This window comes from Bos mutus, chromosome 14 (genome assembly GCF_027580195.1).
Source record: "Bos mutus isolate GX-2022 chromosome 14, NWIPB_WYAK_1.1, whole genome shotgun sequence".
Classification (NCBI taxonomy): domain Eukaryota; kingdom Metazoa; phylum Chordata; class Mammalia; order Artiodactyla; family Bovidae; genus Bos; species Bos mutus.
Genome location: NC_091630.1, coordinates 45,664,613 through 45,684,066, shown reverse-complemented (window position 1 = coordinate 45,684,066; position 19,454 = coordinate 45,664,613). Strand labels below are relative to the sequence as shown.

Here is a 19,454-nt window from a genome sequence, read left to right as displayed (position 1 = left end):
AGCTCTCTGCACTATATAGCAACTTCCCATTATCTTATCTGTTTTATACATGGCACTGTGTATATTTCAGTGCTGCTCTCAGTTTGTCCCACCCTCTCCTTCCCCTGCTGTGTCCATATCTCTATATCTGAGTCTCTATTCCTGCCCTTCAGTACCATTGTTGTAGATTGTATATATATGTGTTAATATACAATACTTGTTTTTCTACACTGTAAAGTCTTTTAAGTTAAGATCTAACATACATACAGTTTTTCTGTATGTCACATTTATAAGAAGGAAGGTAGATTAGCAAGAAGGGTTGGATAATGTCAATCAAGAAAGGCTTCTTAGGAAAGATGAGTATTGAAATGAGCCGTAATATATAGTGAGTGAATAGATTAGTGCACACGTGGTGAAGGTTCAGAATTTCGAAATGAGAAGTTTGTGTGTAATTTGTTAAGTTATCAGCCACAGTGAGTGTTGCATGAGGATAACCTGATCAAAATTCTGTTTTAAGAAAGTTTAACAGCAGTACAAATATTATCTCATTAAATATTCACATAGTATTTACAATTGTGGCATTTTATAGGTGAGAAAACTGAGACTTAGAGAGGTGAAATAGCTTTTCAGCACCCCAAAGATGATAAATGATAGAGTCTGGAATAAACTCTGAAGTTTTTAAAACCACTGTATAATATATTGCAACAGATACGGTGATGAGAAACAGGAGTAAAACAATGACTCCTTAGATTTTTAAGCCTTGATAATTGGAAGAATGTTGGTAGAGAGATAACCTGAATGCCTGTTTCAAATATCCACAAAATATATAATAAGGATTTCAATTAGTATATGCTAAGATCACATTTCTATTTGAGGTTTGTTACACTGCAGTTAGACTTACAAACCATTTAAGAATTCTGTTACTGTGATACCTTATGTAAAGGTACCTTATGTTTTTTTCAGCTCTTAAAATCGATGCATATGTATACATACTGGCTGCTCTGGGTCTTTGTTGTGGTGCACAGGCTTCTCTTGTTGCGGTGTGTGGGCTTTCTCTAGTTTCAGTGCGGGCCCGATACTTGTGGTGTGTGGGCTTAGCTGCCCCACAACACACGGCATCCCAGGTGCTAAACCAGGGATCAAACCTGAGTCCCCTGCATTGGAAGGCAGATTCCCAACTACTGAACCACCAAGAACTAGTCCTTAAATATTTTAGCAGAGAAAAGCTTCAAATGTTTTATGAACTTGTCTGGCATTTTCTATTTTAAGTTGATTGTAATGAGGAAATTAATTTGAAAAATCTTTCCTAAACAAGCATATATAAGAGCAGTGCCTGGCAAATAGAATACAATCAGTCAATATTTAAAGAAAGTAATTTATAAAAAAATAACAAAGTTAAGTTCTTCACAGTTTTCTAAGGTACTTGTTTTTATTTTGGTTTAAAAGATGCACAGTTTGAAAGTGATGAACGAATTACACCCTTGGAATCAGCCCTGATGATTTGGGCTTCAATTGAAAAGGAGCATGACAAGCTTCATGAAGAAATAGAGAATTTAATTAAAATTCAGGTATGAGTATTCTTTATGTTTATAATTATTATTTTCCTAGAAAATAAAAGCATGACATTTAAAGAAACTAAGAGCTACTGTTGGACAATGAACCTTTAGTAAAATTCAATATAATTATTCTCTTTAGAAATTTGACATGAGCTCTAAGAACTGGAGTTAATATTTGTTACCTAAGTGCATATTGCCCCCACTTTGGAAAACAGGGGCTTTCCAGGTGGCGTGAGTGGTAAAGAATCCACCTGCCAGTGCAGGAGATGCAAGAGACATGGGTTTGATCCCTGTGTTGGAAAGATCCTCTGGAGTAGGAAATGGTATCCCATTCCAGTGTTCTTACCTGGGAAATTCCATGGTCAGAGGAGGCTGGCGGGCTACAGTCCATCAGATCTATTTAAAGATCACTAAACCTAAAAAACCAGTGGTTTGTGCTCTCCCACTCAAGGTTATCAAATGATAGAAAATGAAATGGATTTTTGTGATTAAGAGAATGTAAAATTAAAAAGAGAGAATGTAAAATGTTAACTATATAGATACAGAGAATTTTACAAGTGGCCTTTTGAAGAGTGAGAAACTAAAGAAAGTCATCCAAAGACAGAAGGGAAAATATGTTTTGCTTACAGGCAAAGCACGTTCTCAAGATTTTCACAGTTAAACTAAAATCCAGGTGGTGTCCCACGTTCTCAAGAATTAATCATTGATCGTGTGGTGACTGTCAAGTAGAATTAAGCCTGAAGAAAATGGGCAAAAACATGACTGCTGCTTTTAAGAATTTCAACTCAGGCCAAAGGGATCTATCATTATCCCAAACTTTTGGAGGTCTAGGGGAAGCAGCCTTTGTTAAATATACTAGTATAAAGTTGAGCAGGTTACCATGAAATACATAGCAAAAATGTAATAATATATTGCTTACTATTTGAAGATATTGTTCTAAGTACTTTGATCAGTCAGTCACTTCAGTCGCTTTTTTTGACCCCATGGACTGCAGCCCACAGGCTTCCCTGTCCGTCACCAGCTCCCGGAGCGTGCTCAAACTCATGTCCGAGTCGGTGATGCCATCCAACCATCTCATCCTATGTCGTCCCTTTCCCCTCCTGCAGTCACCTTCTCCTCCTGCCATCAGTCTTTCCCAGTGTCAGGGTCTTTTCACATGAGTTAGTTCTTTGCATCAGGTGGCCAAAGTATTGGAGTTTCAGCTTTAGCGTCAGTCCTTCCAATGAATATTCAAGGCTGATTTCCTTTTGGATAGACTGGTTTGATCTCCTTGCAGTCTAAGAGACTCTCAAGAGTCTCCAACACCACAATTAAAAAGCATCAATTCTTAGGCACTCAGCTGTCTTTATAAGTACTTTCATATGTAACTCTTTAATTTTCACAACTACCCTATGAAATAGATACTATAATTTTCCCCATTTTAAGAAACCAAGACCCAAGAGGTTTGCCCAAATTTACAAGCCTATCCAGATGGTAGTGGTGGTCCTATAACCACATATGGTATCAAAAAGGCCGGTTTATACACTGCTATATTTAAAATGGATAACCACCAAGGTGCTGCTGTATAACAGATGGAACTCTGCTCAATGTTATGTGGCAGCCTGGATGGGAGGGGTGTTGGGGAAGAATGAATACATGTAAGTCTAGCTGAGTCCCTTTTCTGTTCACCTGAAACTATCACAACATTGTTTGTTAATCGGCTATCAGTTCAGTTCTGTTGCTCCAGTCGTGTCCGACTGCGACCCCATGAACTGCAGCATGCCAGACTTCCCTGTCCATCACCAACTCCCGGAGCTTGCTTAAACTCATGTCCATCGAGTCGGTGATGCCATCCAACCATCTCATCCTCTTTTGTCCCCTTCTCCTCCTTCCTTCAATCGTTCCAAGCATCAGGGTGTTTTCAGATGAGTCAGTTCTTCACATCAGATGGCCAAAGTACTGGAGCTTCAGCTTGAGCATCAGTCCTTCCAATGAATATTCAGGATTGATTTCCTTTAGGATGTACTGGTTTGATCTTGTGTCCAAGGGACTCTCAAGAGTCCCTTGTGGTGTGAGTCAACACCACAGTTCAAAAGCATCAATTCTTCGGCCTCAGCTTTCTTGATGGTCCACCTCTCACATCTATACATAATGACTGGAAAAACAATAGCTTTGACTAGACAGATCTTTGTTGGCAAAGTAACATCTCTGCTTTTTAATATTCTGTCTAGGTTGGTCATAGCTTTTCTTCCAAGGAGCAAGCATCTTTTAATTTCATGGCTGCAATCACCATCTACAGTGATTTTGGAGCCCAAGAAAATAAAGTCTGTTGCTGTTTCCGTTGTTTCCCCATCTGTTTGCCTTGAAGTGATGGGACCAGATGCCATGGTTTTAGTTTTTTGAATGTTGAGTTTTAAGCCAGCTTTTTCACTTTCCTCTTTCACTTTCATCACTTTCAACTAAAGAGGCTCTTTAGTTCCTCTTTGCTTTCTGCCATAAGGGTGGTGTTGTCTGCATCTGAGGTATTGATATTTTTCCCAGCAACCTTGATTCCAGCTTGTGCTTCATCCAACCCAACATTTCTCATGATGTACTCTGCATATAAGTTAAATAAGCAGGGTGACAATATATACCCTTGTCATACCCCTTTCCCAATTTGGAACCAGTCCCTTGTTCCATGTCCAGATCTAACTGTTGCTTCTTGACCTGCATACAGATTTCTCAGGAGGCAGGTCAGGTGGTCTGGTATTCCCATCTCTTGAATAATTTTCCAGTTTGTTGTGATCCACACAGTCAAAGGCTTTCTCAGAAGTAGTCAATATAACAGGAGTAGACATTTTTCTGGAATTCTATTGCTTTTTCTATGATCTAGCCAATATTGGCAATTTGATCTCTGGTTCCTCTGCCTTTTCTGAATCCAGCTTGAATATCTGGAAGTTCACGGTTCATGTACTGTTGAAGCCTAAGTTGGAAAATTTTGAGCGTTATTTTGCTAGTGTGTGAGATGAATGCAAATTGTGTGATAGTTTGAGCATTCTTTGGCATTGCCTTTCTTTGAGATTGGAATGAAAACTGACCTTTTCCAGTCTTTTGGCCACTGCTGAGTTTTCCAAATTGACTGCCATATGGAGTGCAGCACTTTCACAGCATCATCTTTTAGGATTTGAAATAGCTCAGCTGGAATTCCATCACCTCCACTGCCTTTGTTTGTAGTGATGCTTCCTAAGGCCCACTTGACTTCACATTCCAGGATGTCTGGCTCTAGGTAAGTGGTCACACCATCATGGTTATCTGGGCCATGAAGATCTTTTTCGTATAGTCCTTCTGAGTTTCCTTTCTACATCTTCTTAATATCTTCTGCTTCTGTTAGGTCCGTACTGTTTCTGTCCTTTATTGAGCCCATCTTTGCATGAAATGTTCCCTTGGTATCTCTGATTTTCTTGAAGAGATCTCTAGTCTTTCCCATTTTGTTGTTTTCCTCTATTTCTTTGCATTGATCACGTAGGAAGGCTTTCTTATCTCTCTTTGCTGTTCTTTGGAACCCTGCGTTCAAATGGGTATATCTTTCCTTTTCTTCTTTGCCTTTGCTTCTCTTTTCTCAGCTATTTGTAAGGCCTCCTCAGACAACCATTTTGCCTTTTTGCATTTCTTTTTCTTGGGGATGGTTTTGATCACTGCCTCCTCTACAGTTGCATGAACCTCTGTTCATAGTTCTTCAGGCACTCCATTTATCAGATATAATCCACTTAAATCTATTTGTCACTTTCACTGTATAATCATAAGGGATTTGATTTAGGTCATACCTGAATGGTCTAGTGGTTTTCCCTACCTTCTTCAATTTAAGTCTGAATTTTGCAATAATGAGTTCATGATCTGAGCCACAGTCAGCTCTTGGTCTTGTTTTTGCTGACTTTACCTGAATACGAAATAGTTTTGTTTTCTTTTTTTTAATCAATTGGGGGAAATAAAAAAGGCCTGTTTATAAAATGCTTACTCAAAAGCATCTGGCTTCCTGCATTTCTATTAGTGATTTTCCTAGGCTCCTAAATGGCAAATTTTATATACCTATATATATATCTCTCTCCTAATCATCTCAAATACCATCCATCTGCCTCCTGTCTTATTTCCCTTTTGTTTAAAATTATTATTTTGGTGAGTCCTCAATATATATAATGTAGCTCTGAATTTATTAATTAAATAGAAGAGGCTAGTCAAAATTTTTCATGTCTTTTTGGACCACAGTTATTTCATCTTTGAAAAGCTATTATATATCATTTATCAAATCAGAATTGTTAATCTGTGTAAGAATATTTTAGATGAAGTAGTTTAAACCTTACCTGAGTTATTTTAATATTAAACAGCAATTAGATATTTTAAAAAGCAATCCAAGATATGTATTTGTCTGATTTGTCTGTATTCCGATTTTTAGGCTATAGCCGTTTGCATGGAAAATGGCAATTTTAAGGAAGCAGAAGAAGTCTTTGAAAGAGTATTTGGTGACCCAAATTCTTACACGGTAATTATTTACATTAGGATTTTAGAGCTGTTTATTTGGAATAAGAAAAATTGAAAAAACATTGGGAGGGAAAAGAAATGCTTTCTCTTTTAAACAGTATAGTTTAAAAGAAAAGTCTAGTTCAATAGAAAAGTAATGCCAGTGATGGATGTGATTTTTAAATTTTCTAGTGGCCACATTAAAAAAGTAAGAAGAAACAAGTAAAGCTAATTTTTTTTAGCAATCCATGTGAAAACGCATTGGTGAGATATTTTGCACTCCCTTTTTTGGACAGTCAGCCCTCTGTATCCTGGTTTCCATATCTAGGGATTCAACCAACTGCAGATGGAAAATATTTGGGGGGAAAATTCCAAAATGTTTCAAAAAGAAAAACTTGAGTTTGCCACACTCTGGTAACTATTTACCTAGCATTTACATTGGGTTAGGTGTTATAGGTTATCTAGATATTTTTAAAGTTTACCGAAGGATGTGTGTAGGATATATGCAAATACTGCACCATTTTATATAGAAGACTTGAGCATCCTTAGATTTTGGTATCAGAGGGGAGTTCTGGGGCCAATTCCCTACCAATACTGAGCAACAGCTATACGAAGTCTTTGAAATCTGAGGTGTTTTTAGACTTTTTAGAGGTGTAATTAGACTTTTACACTTAAGTCTAAATTCAGGGCTCACACATTTCAAGGACTGCATGACTAGTGGCTGCCATACTGAGCAGCACAGGTATGGAAGAATGCATTATAACTTGCCTGTTTTTCTAATGGTTTCTTAGGTGATCACTAGTCTTTCTGTGTATGTGTAATATCAAGGTCAATAGAAGTTAATTTTTAAGTATTAAAAACAAAGTGGTGTGGGAGTCAATTAAGTTTATCAAAGAAGTAAGCATAGTTTTATACAGTTTTTAGTAAACTTTTAATTGAACAGTGGCATACCTTTAGTAGAATACTTATAGCATAAGTAGATGTATTTTCACAAAAGGAGCACACTTTGTGTGATGACCTCTTAGATCAAGAAATAGAACATCACCAGCACACTCTAGTCACTGTCCTTCCCACCTTCTCAAGGGTAACCACTCTCCTAACATGTAACATCCAAGATTAGCTTTACTTATTTCTCAACTTTATATAATATAATCATATAGCAGGTTTCTGTTTGTCAGAAAGATCCACAGCATTGCTTATAACAATTGTTTGTTTATTCTCATTGCTCCATTGTAGAAATATACTACAGTTTATCCATTGTATTGTTGATGGACATTTGAGTTATTTCCAGGTTTTGGCTGTTAGATTCCTTTACATGTCTTTTGTACAACAACTATATGTGTTTCTATTGGATAATACCTAGGAATAGATTTGTTAGGTTATAAATATATGCACATATTCAGTTTTAGTAGATACGGTGAAACAGTCTTCCAAAGTAGCAATATCAGTTCTTTCAGCAGTGTGAAAGAGTTCCAGTTGCTTCACAGACAATGTCTGTGGTTTTCCTTGTAGTCACTCTGGCAAGTATTTAGTCATTCTGGCAGTGAGATAGTGCTACCTTATTGGGTTTTAATTTCTGTTTCTTTGATGATTAATGAAGCTGAGTACCTTTTCACATACTGGTATGGGGGAGAGGGGAATCACTTTAATTCATCGAGAAACAGAGCTTTTAGTAAGGCTCATTCTATCTCTAATTTGCCCTTGTTCCTAGGATGTACTCCTCCAGAGATTTCAGCTGAAAACCTGATGTTAATTGGGTTCCTTGCCCTAGTTTTTTTGCCTTAGCACTGTGAGGTGACTAAAAACTCACCTAAGTCAGTTTAGGTGACTAAAAACCTAGGTTTAGGTGACTAAAAACTTAGCACTGTGAGATGACTATCCACTCTGCTTGTACTTCACAGAAGAGGAAATTTTATGGCCAGTAAACATAAAGAGAAAATGCTGACCTCACTAATACTTGTTATCAGAGCAGTACCAAGTAATATGGGCTGCCTAGTGGCTTAGCAGTAAAGAATACACCTGAAATGCAGGAGCCGCAGGAGACACAGTTCTGTCCCTGGGTCGGGAAAATCCGCTGGAGCAGGGCATGGCAACCCACTACAATGTTCTTGCCTGGAGAATCCCATGGACAGAGGAGCCTGGTGGGCCACAGTCCACAGAGTTGCAAACAGTCAGATACAGCTGTAGCAACTTAAAACACGCACCACGCACGCACCAAGTAATATTTTGAAATAATATTTTCTACACCTCAGAGTGGCAATGATTAAAATGTCTTAGAACACCAACAGTTGGCTCAAAATGTGGAGAAATTATAGTACTGCTATACCTTCCTCTCAGGACTATAAATTGGTACTTCAGCTTCAGTGAGTATTTTAGCAAAATCAATAAGCATGCATTCTAGCAATTCCACTTCTAGATAAATACCCTAGAGTAACTGTTCTTACTTTCACTATATGCTTTTAAAGTCATGAAGCTTTACTTAAAAAATAAAAACCAAAAAAAAATTCAGGCCCAACTGTGAAAATTGCTCTGAGATAGAGCTTGAGAAGTAATTTTTTTTTAAGCTTTATAGTTTAATTATGCAATCAGCATTGAAAGAACTAAGAAAAATTTGTACTGTTCACAAGAAGACATGTATAAAAATGTTTAATCGAATTGTGGATTATAGAAAATAGCCTAAATACTTACACAGGCTGGAAGGAAAGATGAATAGATGATATTTTTGATCAATGGACTACTATTTAACAGTGAAAAAAGTGAAAGTGAAGTCGCCCAGTCATGTCCAACTCTGTGCAACCCCATGGACTGCAGCCTACCAGGCTCCTCCATCCATGGGATTCTCCAGGCAAGAGTACTGGAGTGGGTTGCCATTTCCTTCTCCAGGGTTTAATAGTGAAAGTAACTAGTAATTCTGTAAGTGTCAAGTCAGTGTGGATAAATATCATAAACAGAGTTGAGCAGAATAAAGAAAGTTTCAGAAGAATACACATAGTATAACACCATTTGTATAAAGTTAAAACCGTGCTAAACAATACTATACATTGTTTATGGGTGCTTAGATATGTAGTACAAGTGTAAAGGAATGCATGGATATGCTAAGTTCTAAATTCAGGATACTGCTTACCTTGAGAAGAAGGCCAGGAAGGACAAGGAGTGCCATCAGATTATGATAATAAGACTTCAGTTAAATAGATAATGTTTTATTTCTTAAACTTGATCATAGATATTTAGGTTTATATTTATATATGTGTAAAATAAGAATTTTTTTGTCAAAAATATATAGGTGGGCATTTAAAATGGGAGATTTTGTAAAATCTTGGGTTTTGGCTTAGTGACTTTTTTCAGTTAAACAATATAACAGAATTTCTAGTATCTTATTTGTGATTTATGTTTCTTCTGTTTTCTTTAGCCTTTTAAAAGGAAATTGCTTACGATAATCTCTCAGAAAGATACATTTCATTCCTTTTTTCAACACTTCAGCTACAACCACATGATGGAGAAAATTAAGAGTTATGTGAATTGTGTCCTAAATGAAAAATCATCAACGTTTCTAATGAAGGTATGCGTATTTCAGAGAAGCTCTAAACATAGACTTACATTGTTAAAATAAAGGAGAATACTTGAAATAGAAATCCTTAAAAACTAATCAGAATTTTACTTAGTGATTTTATAGAATAGTGTGGTGAAATGTTACAGTTAGTGCATCTAAAAGAAAGTTTATTTCTGATCTATGTAGTATTTTCAACTTTTCAAAGTAAGGCTTGAGGAAATTTTTCACAATAAAAAGTTGAGGGGAAACTTAGCAAAATGAAATGAGAAATAAGTAAAAAAGAAATAGTTTTAATTTAATTAAATTTAAAAGAAAATTTTAGCATATTTTTTGGGAAAAGTCAAGTTGGACTGAAGAAGGGCTACTACAGAAATTTTCTTTTTAATCACGTTTTATCCTGTCCTAGCCCCAGACAGTTTTAATATGTTTTATATATATATATATGTTTAAGTAACGTTTTATCTTAAAATTGTCTATAGGGACTTCCCTGGTGATCCAGTGGCCAAGGCTCTGCGCTCCCAAAGTAGGGGGACCAGGGTTCAATCCCTGGTCAGGGAACTAGATCCCACAGGCCACAACTAAAGATCCCACATGCCTCAACTAAGACCCAGCACACTCAAAGGGGGAAAAAAATATTCTTCAGCACGTTGTGTGTATCAAGTACATTTACAAGGAAAGCCCTTCTCCATAATGCTTATAAACCAAGCAGGTGGCTGACTGTCATGTCACAGGTACTTGGGGAAACAATACAGTGCCCTTTATTGGTCTGTGAAGAGATAACTTTTGTTATGACTATCAAATAACTAGAAGGCTTGATTTAATGCTACTTGTTTTTAATGGCTTATTGCATTCCTTCCTCTCCCACATCCCCATTTTTTTAAGGCAGCAGCAAAAGTAGTGGAAACTAAAAGAGCAAGAACAACATATTCTGAAGATAAACCTAATGGTAAAGATGTTGAATTGGCAACTGAAACTAATTTGGATACAGGAAAAAGGTTTGTAAATTCATTAGTACATTTTTGTCTTATGAATGTAATATCTATGTAAAAGTGATGGTAGTGAGCTGTTGTTAACAAAAATAATTTTTGAGCAGTAGGTGTATTGCCTTACTGATGACTAACATTTGTATATTTGGAAGTACTGTAGAGTTACATCATGGCTTATGCAAATTCTGTTGCAAATGCTAAGCAAGAGTAGAGAGAAAACAGTACTGTGTAGATAGTGTGATATCATTTACTGGGAATGATGAACATGAGCTCCAGAACAATATTGAGGCTGGAAGCCTGAATCATCTGTGTCCCTTAGTTCTCAAATCCTGCATGCCCTCATGTGACTGTGGCACTGAGGGTTATTCTGATACGTTAAAATATTGTTCATCTTCTCTGTGCATGATGCGTGCTCAGTCGCTTCAGTGGTGTCCAACTCTTTGCCACCCTGTATACTGTAGCCCACCAGGCTCCTCTGTCCATGGGATTCCCAGGCAAGAATACTGGAGTGGGTTGCCATGCCCTCCTCCAGGGGATCTTCCCATCTCAGGGGTCGAACCCGCCTCTCCTGTGTCTTCTGCATTGGCAAGCAGATTCTTTACCACTGAGCTGCCAGGGAAGCCCTTCATTTTGTCTAAGGGCAGGCTAACTCTTCATCTGGTGAACAAGTGCAGACACTGATTTGCTCCAGTGTTGGAAGGAAGCAGGCTGTGTCATTCCTACATATTGAGAGCAAAGAATTCAGTTTCTAAAATTATTTCTTCTTTAGGGATTTTCAAGGGTAATTTTTGCAGAATTGACTTTTATCTTTTGCTTTGGCTTTAGAAACTAACTCTATTGAAGACAATAAAATCTACCATTATAAAGATCTTTTATATTGAACCTGTGGTCCATTCCTTCTCTTCATCCACCCTTAAACCAAGGCCAAATAGTCAAATCGTTGTGGTTTCTGTATGGATGTATTTGGCAGTGGATGTAGTATCACTCTCTTCTCAGGACCATGGCTTAAGTGCTGTAAGCCCCATCTTAACTACTGATTTAGAGGTGGGAGTTGGAGTCTGAACTGGCTGGATGTGACATTGGTCACACCTCAGGACTGACGTCAGTCTTACAGTTCTTCTTGTCCCTGCCTGTCAAAATGTGATCTACTCCTCACTGCTCCATTGAAGTCTTGTTTCTCATTGACTTTTTTCTAAGACCCATTTTGAGAAGTAGGGATTTCACTTTTATTGGCTTGGTTATTTCATTTTGTTTAGGAAATCAAAGTTTAGTAATACTAAGACCCAGTAAATTCTGTGGCCCGGACTTCTTGCCCTCTATAGTACTGCTTTAAAGTAAAATAAAATTAGAACTTACCATGATTCTTGCAGATAATGAATGTTTCCTATATACTGTCTTAATATAGTGCTACCACTTATTTCAGATGCCCTTCTGGTACGCAGTTCAGTCACTGTAAAACAGTTCTTGTCTGTCTGTACCCTGACTCTCCTCCTTCCCCTCACACATCCAGTTATCTCTCCAAGTGTTATAAATTCCATCTTAGAAATGCTTCTCTAATCCATTCTTATTGTTCATAGCCTAGATTATTACTTAGCTTTGTGCCACAAAAATCCATCCTTGACATGACTTCCAGAGTTAGCTTTCCATTAAAATAAATCCATTTAACTCACTTCCCAGCTTAATAACCTCTCTTAGCTTTCTGTTTCCTTATAAATGGGTTAGATTTTATGGCATGGGTTACAAAGCCTTACATAGACCCTTTCTGGGTTTTGTTTGTTTGTTTGTTTCCATATACACCTTATCCCTAAGCATTAACCCCTCCCTGCCCACATACATGACACTTTGTAACAACACAACTTCTCCCTGGTTTTCAAATATTACAAGCTCTTTCATGCCTTGACTCTTGCTTCAGTTTTAAATTTCCATCTTTTCTATCCTCTTTTGTTTGCTTTTGTTTGCCCTTCAAAGTCTAGCTGAAAGATCACCTATAAGAAATCTAGCTGAGCTCTGAGCAGTTGTTACTTCCTGTATTCCATAGCACCAAGTTATACCTCTTTAGGAGGGCTTATCTTGGATAGTAACATACCTGTTTACCTGTAGATTTCTCTCTAGATGGAGAATTCTTTGAAAGTTCTTAAATAGCTTTGAATCCTTGATGCCTAGTTCATTACCAGACATACGTTAAATCTTGTAGGGTACTGGACACCAGGAGAAAAACCAAAAACTAGATACAGAGTAAAGATTAGGAATCAAGCAAATATTAAAACCATCCTGGGAATCAAATTCACCAGTTTCAAAGCAAGAATCAATAAGATGCAAGTAAAACAAGGGTAGGATCAAAAGTGTGATTTTGAAGTCAGACAGATGCTAGGAAAGATGAAATGCTTATGCTGTCGGTACTAGATGAAAAAAATATTTTCTTCTGGCAAAGCTTATAAACTGTTTGAGGCAATAAGAATTATAAACTTGAAACAAAAACAGTAGTAGACATTACATAATTTGTTGTTAAAGTTCACTGATAGACTTAAATGCTGAAGGAGTTGATGATCTGCTTCTAGAAAGTGTGAGCATGGAGCTGGGCTCAGAGGATGGTTTACTGGTGGGTGGGAGAGGAAATGATTTCCTTTCAGTAGAGAGGAACAGTTCCAGATGAAGGCATGAAGCTGTAAATGATCCTGCTGTGTTTGTTGGAGCTAATTTTAACTATAGCAAAGGAGAAGAATTTTATAAAAAGTTCAGTTGGAGACTGTTAGGTAGGATAAGAAATTCATAGCAATAAAGACCCTTGAGAGGGTTTCTGAAAGAGTGACATTGTGAATGTTCAGTTATAGCATCACCTCTGCTGAACTTACGTTTGGGAAAGACATTGATTTGGTGTCTCTGAAAAGCACATCTGGGCAAAAACAAGCCATGTTGTAGTGGACTACGTAAAGGTCCTAATTTTACCAGAGTTTCTTTCCAGAGATGCTTTTTATAAATTGAAATTTGACTTGACTATGTGGAAAGTACTATCCTTATGAACAATTTCTTATGTTTGCATTCTTACAAATGTTTTCTTCTTTTAAAGTGTTAGTGACAGACAGTCTGCGGTAACTGAATCCTCATGGGGTACAGTATCCTTATTGAGGTGAAGTAAATTTGACGTTTTTCTTCTCTGCTTTTCAAATCTTTGAAGCAATTCATGCAAACTTATGTAGATTATAATAGCTGCATGCAAACGCTATGATTTGAAGAATGTCACAAAGATATTAAGACCTCAACAGATATTAAGACCCTTGAAATGGCAAACTGTGGAGACCTGCCTCTTCAGATCCTGGGTTGTTTCACATTGTTTCTGCAAGGAGCACACAAGCAGGGAGTCCTTGAATTTAAAGCAGATAACTAGTAAACTTGAATCTGTCAGAAACAAGGGCATGATGCTAGGGCAGGAAAGGGATGGAGGTTACATTTCTGATAATGTCCCAAATCCTGATTTTAAGAAATTATTTTAAAAACTCTTTAATCTGCTAGAAATTTTGTTAACAGACAGTGTAGCATACTCAGAGCAGAAAGTCTACATGAGTGATTGCCAAGTATAGAGCAGTTGGGATGCTAAGTGGAACCTTGGAAGGGGGTGGCTGATTTGGTGTGGAGGAGGTCACTGGAGATGAGGAATTAAGGGACAAGGATGTTATTTGGTTTATTCATGTAAACATGGAAATAATTCATGGTAATGGCAGCAGTTAGAAAAAGATCTGTGAATGATGGGAAGTGCTTTGGAAGGATAACAAATGATTATGGAAAACAGTAAATGGCAATATGCCTCAATGGCATGAATCCTCAAAGGCTGAGGTTTCTATGGAAACAGGATCCTGAAAGTGACATTAGGAAACAGGAAGTATAGAGACCCACCTGCGAAACCCTCTGATTCATGGAATGTGGAAGATGAAGCTAATCTCTACTCAAGGCCACAAACAGAGAAATGGTGTACCCAGGGGAGAGCTAAACTTTAGACAAGGCATAGAAGTTGAGACTGGCATTCCAGAGCACACAGAAAATTTGAGAAGGGAGGGAACACATTTGTGGTTGCATTAGCATTTACAGGGGTAAAGATGTAGATTTTAGGTGATAATAAAAGAGCTGCCTAAGCTTAAGTGAACTTTTTCCCCCTCTTATTTTAGTTTGCCCCTTTATAAATTATAATAATACAAACTTTGCAGAATTGTCCAAAATTTCTGCCCCTTCCTATATTTCCAAACCATCTTACCTTTCCAAAAAGCCCTTTTTCAGAATCTATAATCATGATATCTACCATCATGTGTAAAAGAATTTTGAAATTTCTCCAATTGAAAGGCCAGAAGGATCTTGATTTCTGAGTAAATGAAGTGGAGAAAATAAATGATGGGAGAGCAGAAAGTCTTGACAACAAAAAGCTTAAAGAGACCAAAGGTTAAGATGGGGTACTGAGCAAGGGGAACACCAAAGGAAACAGGCCAAAGTAGAAGCAGGTCCTAGATAGAGATGGAGACAAATCCTCTACCTTTTCCCATAGCCTTTCTAGTCTTTGCAGAACAAATCACGAGCTTTTGTGTTTGATTTAGGTCTCACAGAAATCTCTTCTTATCTAAGTTGAAACGTGGAAACCAACAACAAGATTTTAATAAGAAAGAGGAAAGAGTGGAAACTCCTCAAAGTAAGTACACTTATTACAGGTTTAGGAGTGGATAATTGATACTTCCTTGAGAGCAGTCCAACCCTTGACCTAACACCTCAACACGCAGACATACTTCAGAAAAGGAAAACACAAAGGGATTAAATCCATTGGGTTCATAGAGTTAATTAGAGGTGGTGCTTAATTTAGAAAGTTAGAGTTGGTGCTTGTTATTTATGGTAATATTCTGTAAAGTCATCCTGAACACTTAGTGAATACTAAACACTTACAGAGAAGTACAGCGTTAGGTTCTTTTGAGTCTCTGGTGACAACGTTTTGGTCAACTGTTCAAAATATAACTTTGTTCTATGTGTTTTTGTTGAAAGACACCTTGTTTATTATATATTACTGACTCATTACTGGGGAAGGAAATGACAACCCACTCCAGTATTCTTGCCTGGAGAATCCCATGGGCAGAGGAGCCTGGCAGGCTACAGTCCATTAGCCTGCAAGAGTCAGGGTCGCAAGAGTCAGACACGACTTAACAACTAAACCACCACCACCATTGATGCATTAACATTGAATCCACGGCCAATAGCCCTGTCACTCATGCCTAAATGATGTTTATCTAACACACATACTTTTTTCTATAAGGAACATCATACATAGCCTTCTTGCACTTAGGAACCCTAGATAGCATTTCCACAATACACTTGGGAACCATTTTAAACAGCAAAATTACCTCCTGAAAGCCCAAAAATACAGCACTAAATAGACTGTAAAAAGAATTATTTCTAGTGTGGGAACTGAAATAGGAAGACAGAGCTTCACCTCATTTAACCTCAGCTGGGAACATGACTCAGTATTTTGCCACTCTGTGCATGTCCACAAAAGCACTGCAAGTTTTGATTTTTGATTTACAGCTTTCAACAGGTAGGTGAATTTTCAAATACCAGAATCCATGACTATTATGAGGATGGCTATATATAGAATCTAACTACTCTCCTCATTGCATTTAGAGTTTATTATCCTTATAAAAAACATTGCTAGATTAAAAAAACAACTGTAACCAAAAAAATCTTAAAAGCAGTCCATAATTATTTTCAATTACAATTTGATTGTAAATTCCTCCTTGATATGCATTCATTCAAAAAATGTTTATTGAACCTATTGTGTTCTAATGCAAAGATTTTAAAATCTTTTTGCCTCAAATCTGAATACTTAATGATCAATATAAAAATAATAGATGTACCACCTTGATGCCAGGTATATGGTAGACCTGTGGTAAAACTTTAAAAAAATTTTTATTGATGCATAATTGATTTACAATGTTGTGTTAGTTTCAGGTGTACAGCAAGTTGAATCTGTTTTACAGATACATGTATACACTCTGTATTAGATTGTTTTCCTATATAGGCCATTGCAGAGTACTGAGTAGAGCTCCCTGTGCTATAATATAAGCAGTAAATATTAATTGAATAAATTTATTCATAGCAGATGGCCAATGATAGGGCAAAGAAATACTTGCTTCATGTTGGTGAAGTTCCTAGGAATGACTAGGAATCAAAATTTTAATTTTACTGTATGTGCTGCCAAATGACTAGGAATCAAAACTTTAATTTTAGTGTATGTGGTGCCAAAGTGAGCACTGGAGTCCTAATTCTAAACTAAAATAATTGGAGGGTTTTTCCTGGACTTTTAATTTCATAATACAAAGTTCAGAGAAATGGAAGCATACACCTTTCTACACTGTAGTTGATCAGTAATTAGACTGATGAAGACTGTAATCTCTTTGTAGAGTGGTTTGGCAGTGACTGTGGATATTAAACAGGCGCTCCTGTGAGTTTTAGTACATTTCTTAACTTTTTGTTAGCTGTTAGTAATATATAATATATACATGTGTGTGTGTGCGTGCATGCACATGCTTAGTCCCAGTCATGTCCAACCCTTTATGACCCCACTATCCATGAAGGTTTTCAGGGAAGAATACTGGAGTGGATTGCCATTTCCTCCTCTGGGGGATCTTCCTGACCCATGGATCAAACCCACATCTGCTGCATCTCTTGCATCACTTAAGTTCTATGCAAAAAATTTTCACCAGTATTCGGTGAAATGATTAATATTTGAATTAGAAGCTTTTTACTCATAAACTCACTTAATCCTCAAAACAATCTGAATCAGTGCATTTGTTTTTTAATCACCCCCGTTTTACAGGTGAGAAAGCCAAGACAAAAAGAGGTTAAGTGTAGAAAGCCCTTGGTCATATATTATAGATCATGAACAGAACCAGAGCCACAATAACATTTCTGACTTTTTAGAGCCCATGTCCTTAAATGCTGAGATAGATAAACTGCCTCAAGGGTCAGATAGAATCGAAGCAAATAAAAATTTAGTTAAAAGTGATGAGGTTATATATGTACTTAAAAGTATATTTACATTTAATTTTTAAGAGGTGAAACTGAAGGATTCAATGAAGTTCACATAAATGCTATCTCATAAGAAATATATCAGTAAACTATGATTCCTTCAGAATAAAGAATAAATAATAAAAAATGCTTTGATAGCTTGGGTCAGATTGCCTCTATAACAGTAAATATAAACTTTAGACTACTGATTGATTTTAGCTGTAATGGGTGATATTAGCAAAAAAAAAAAAAAAAAGATTTGACTATAGTATTCTTTGGAAATACTTTTCCTCACAACTTTACAGATTTTGTTTCTCTATTTTCTAACTTGATGAGTGTTGCTGTGGACAGTCTTGATATCAACCTGACTCGCCTCCCTTTGTATATGAGCGGCTTTTTCTTCATAGGTGCCCAGTTTTTCTAAACTGTGCATTTAATGCTATAAATTCTCCTTTTATTACTTACTGCCTTAGTTTCATCCCTATATGTTATATTTTTATTTTCATCAAAATGTATTTTTTATTTCCCTTGAGACTTTTCTCTTTGATCATCTGGACTATTAAGAAGCTGTTTGTTAAATTTTCAAATATTTAAAGATATTCTAGGTATTTTTCTATTAATGATTTACAGTTAATTCTGTTCCAGCCTGAGGGTATACTTTGTAGGATTTCTTTTTCTTTTTTAAAACTAGCTTTATGGCCTAGAATATGGTCTTACCTTGGTGACTGTTGATATATATACACTTAAGAATGTGAATTCTGCTGTCGTTGAGTATACAGTGTTATAAATGTCGATTAGGTCAAATTGATTCATAGTGCTTTTCAGATGTTCTATATGCATGCTTATTTTTTGTCTTCTTGTTCTACTAATTACTGAGAGAAAGAAGTATTAAAGTCTCCAGCTATGATTATGAATTTCTCTTCATTGTTAATCTGTTAATTTATTTTTGCCTTTTTAGTCCTCTAGCACCTGTTTGAACAATTTACAATATGAAAATCTCTGTTCATAACTGGTGTGTTTTCCATTAGCCTTACAACACATATGGTCTCCTGCTGCAGTGATACCATATCATCTGTATTACTGTAGTTTAGAAATAACTCAGTATGTGACAGAGTAATTTCCTTCATCATCCTCTTATTCTTTAGGAACATCTTAAGTATTGCTGGTGTTTTGGTCTTCCATATTGTCGGGGGCGGGAGGAAACTTCATAAAAGATTGCAAGCAGTGAAGCTGCTACCACTCCATAGGTGCCAGAAAGTGTACAACGAGACTTAATGGGTCGGAACAGGACAGTTTGCTACAGTACAGCAGATTGTGTATGGCAACAGCACAATTGTGCTGGTTTCCCTCGCCAGGTCCCAAAGACAGCGTAATGCACCCAGGTAGATGCTGCACAGCCTGTAGGTTGTACTGCAAAGAGGAACTTGGGCCCAAGGGTACTTTTTGAGTAAGCAACAAGCAAAACATTGTAGCAAATAATCCAGTTCCCTTCTCCAGGAGAGAGTAGTTACATGGTGGTCAGCCTGTGGTTCTGGTGACCTATTTAGGTACCTGACTAACTGCAGAAACTGTTTAGTAAAGTCTTAGCAAGAACTACAGGAATGCTCAGAGCTTATGATTAATTACCTCTCCTAAGACATAATTTTAGAATAATCTTGTTAAGTTCTACAAAGAACCCTATTGAAATTTTATTTGAAATTACATTGTGATAGATAATTTTGGAGAGAGCTGACACATTTATATTGTCTTCCTATGCACAAAAGCATTTCTCTATTTAGATTGTCTTATGTATATTTTTCTTACAGCATGTATTTGTGTGTATACACACTTACAAATATAGTAAAACTTTATAATTTACTGCATGTAGATGTTGAC

General features: G+C 36.8%; 1 protein-coding gene across 2 annotated transcripts in view; it reads left to right on the top strand.

The window, feature by feature from the left end:
- Positions 1-19,454, top strand: part of TERF1 (telomeric repeat binding factor 1) — a 43,054-nt gene that overhangs the window by 12,690 nt on the left and 10,910 nt on the right. Inside the window, exons 3-8 of one of the 2 annotated variants that reach the window (XM_005907228.3) lie at positions 1,426-1,547; positions 5,944-6,030; positions 9,418-9,567; positions 10,441-10,553; positions 13,612-13,671; positions 15,125-15,216. In XM_005907228.3, coding sequence (XP_005907290.2) covers positions 1,426-1,547; positions 5,944-6,030; positions 9,418-9,567; positions 10,441-10,553; positions 13,612-13,671; positions 15,125-15,216 — 624 coding nt within the window. The remainder of the gene's footprint in view (positions 1-1,425; positions 1,548-5,943; positions 6,031-9,417; positions 9,568-10,440; positions 10,554-13,611; positions 13,672-15,124; positions 15,217-19,454) is intronic. The other variant, XM_005907229.3, reaches the window with a different exon arrangement.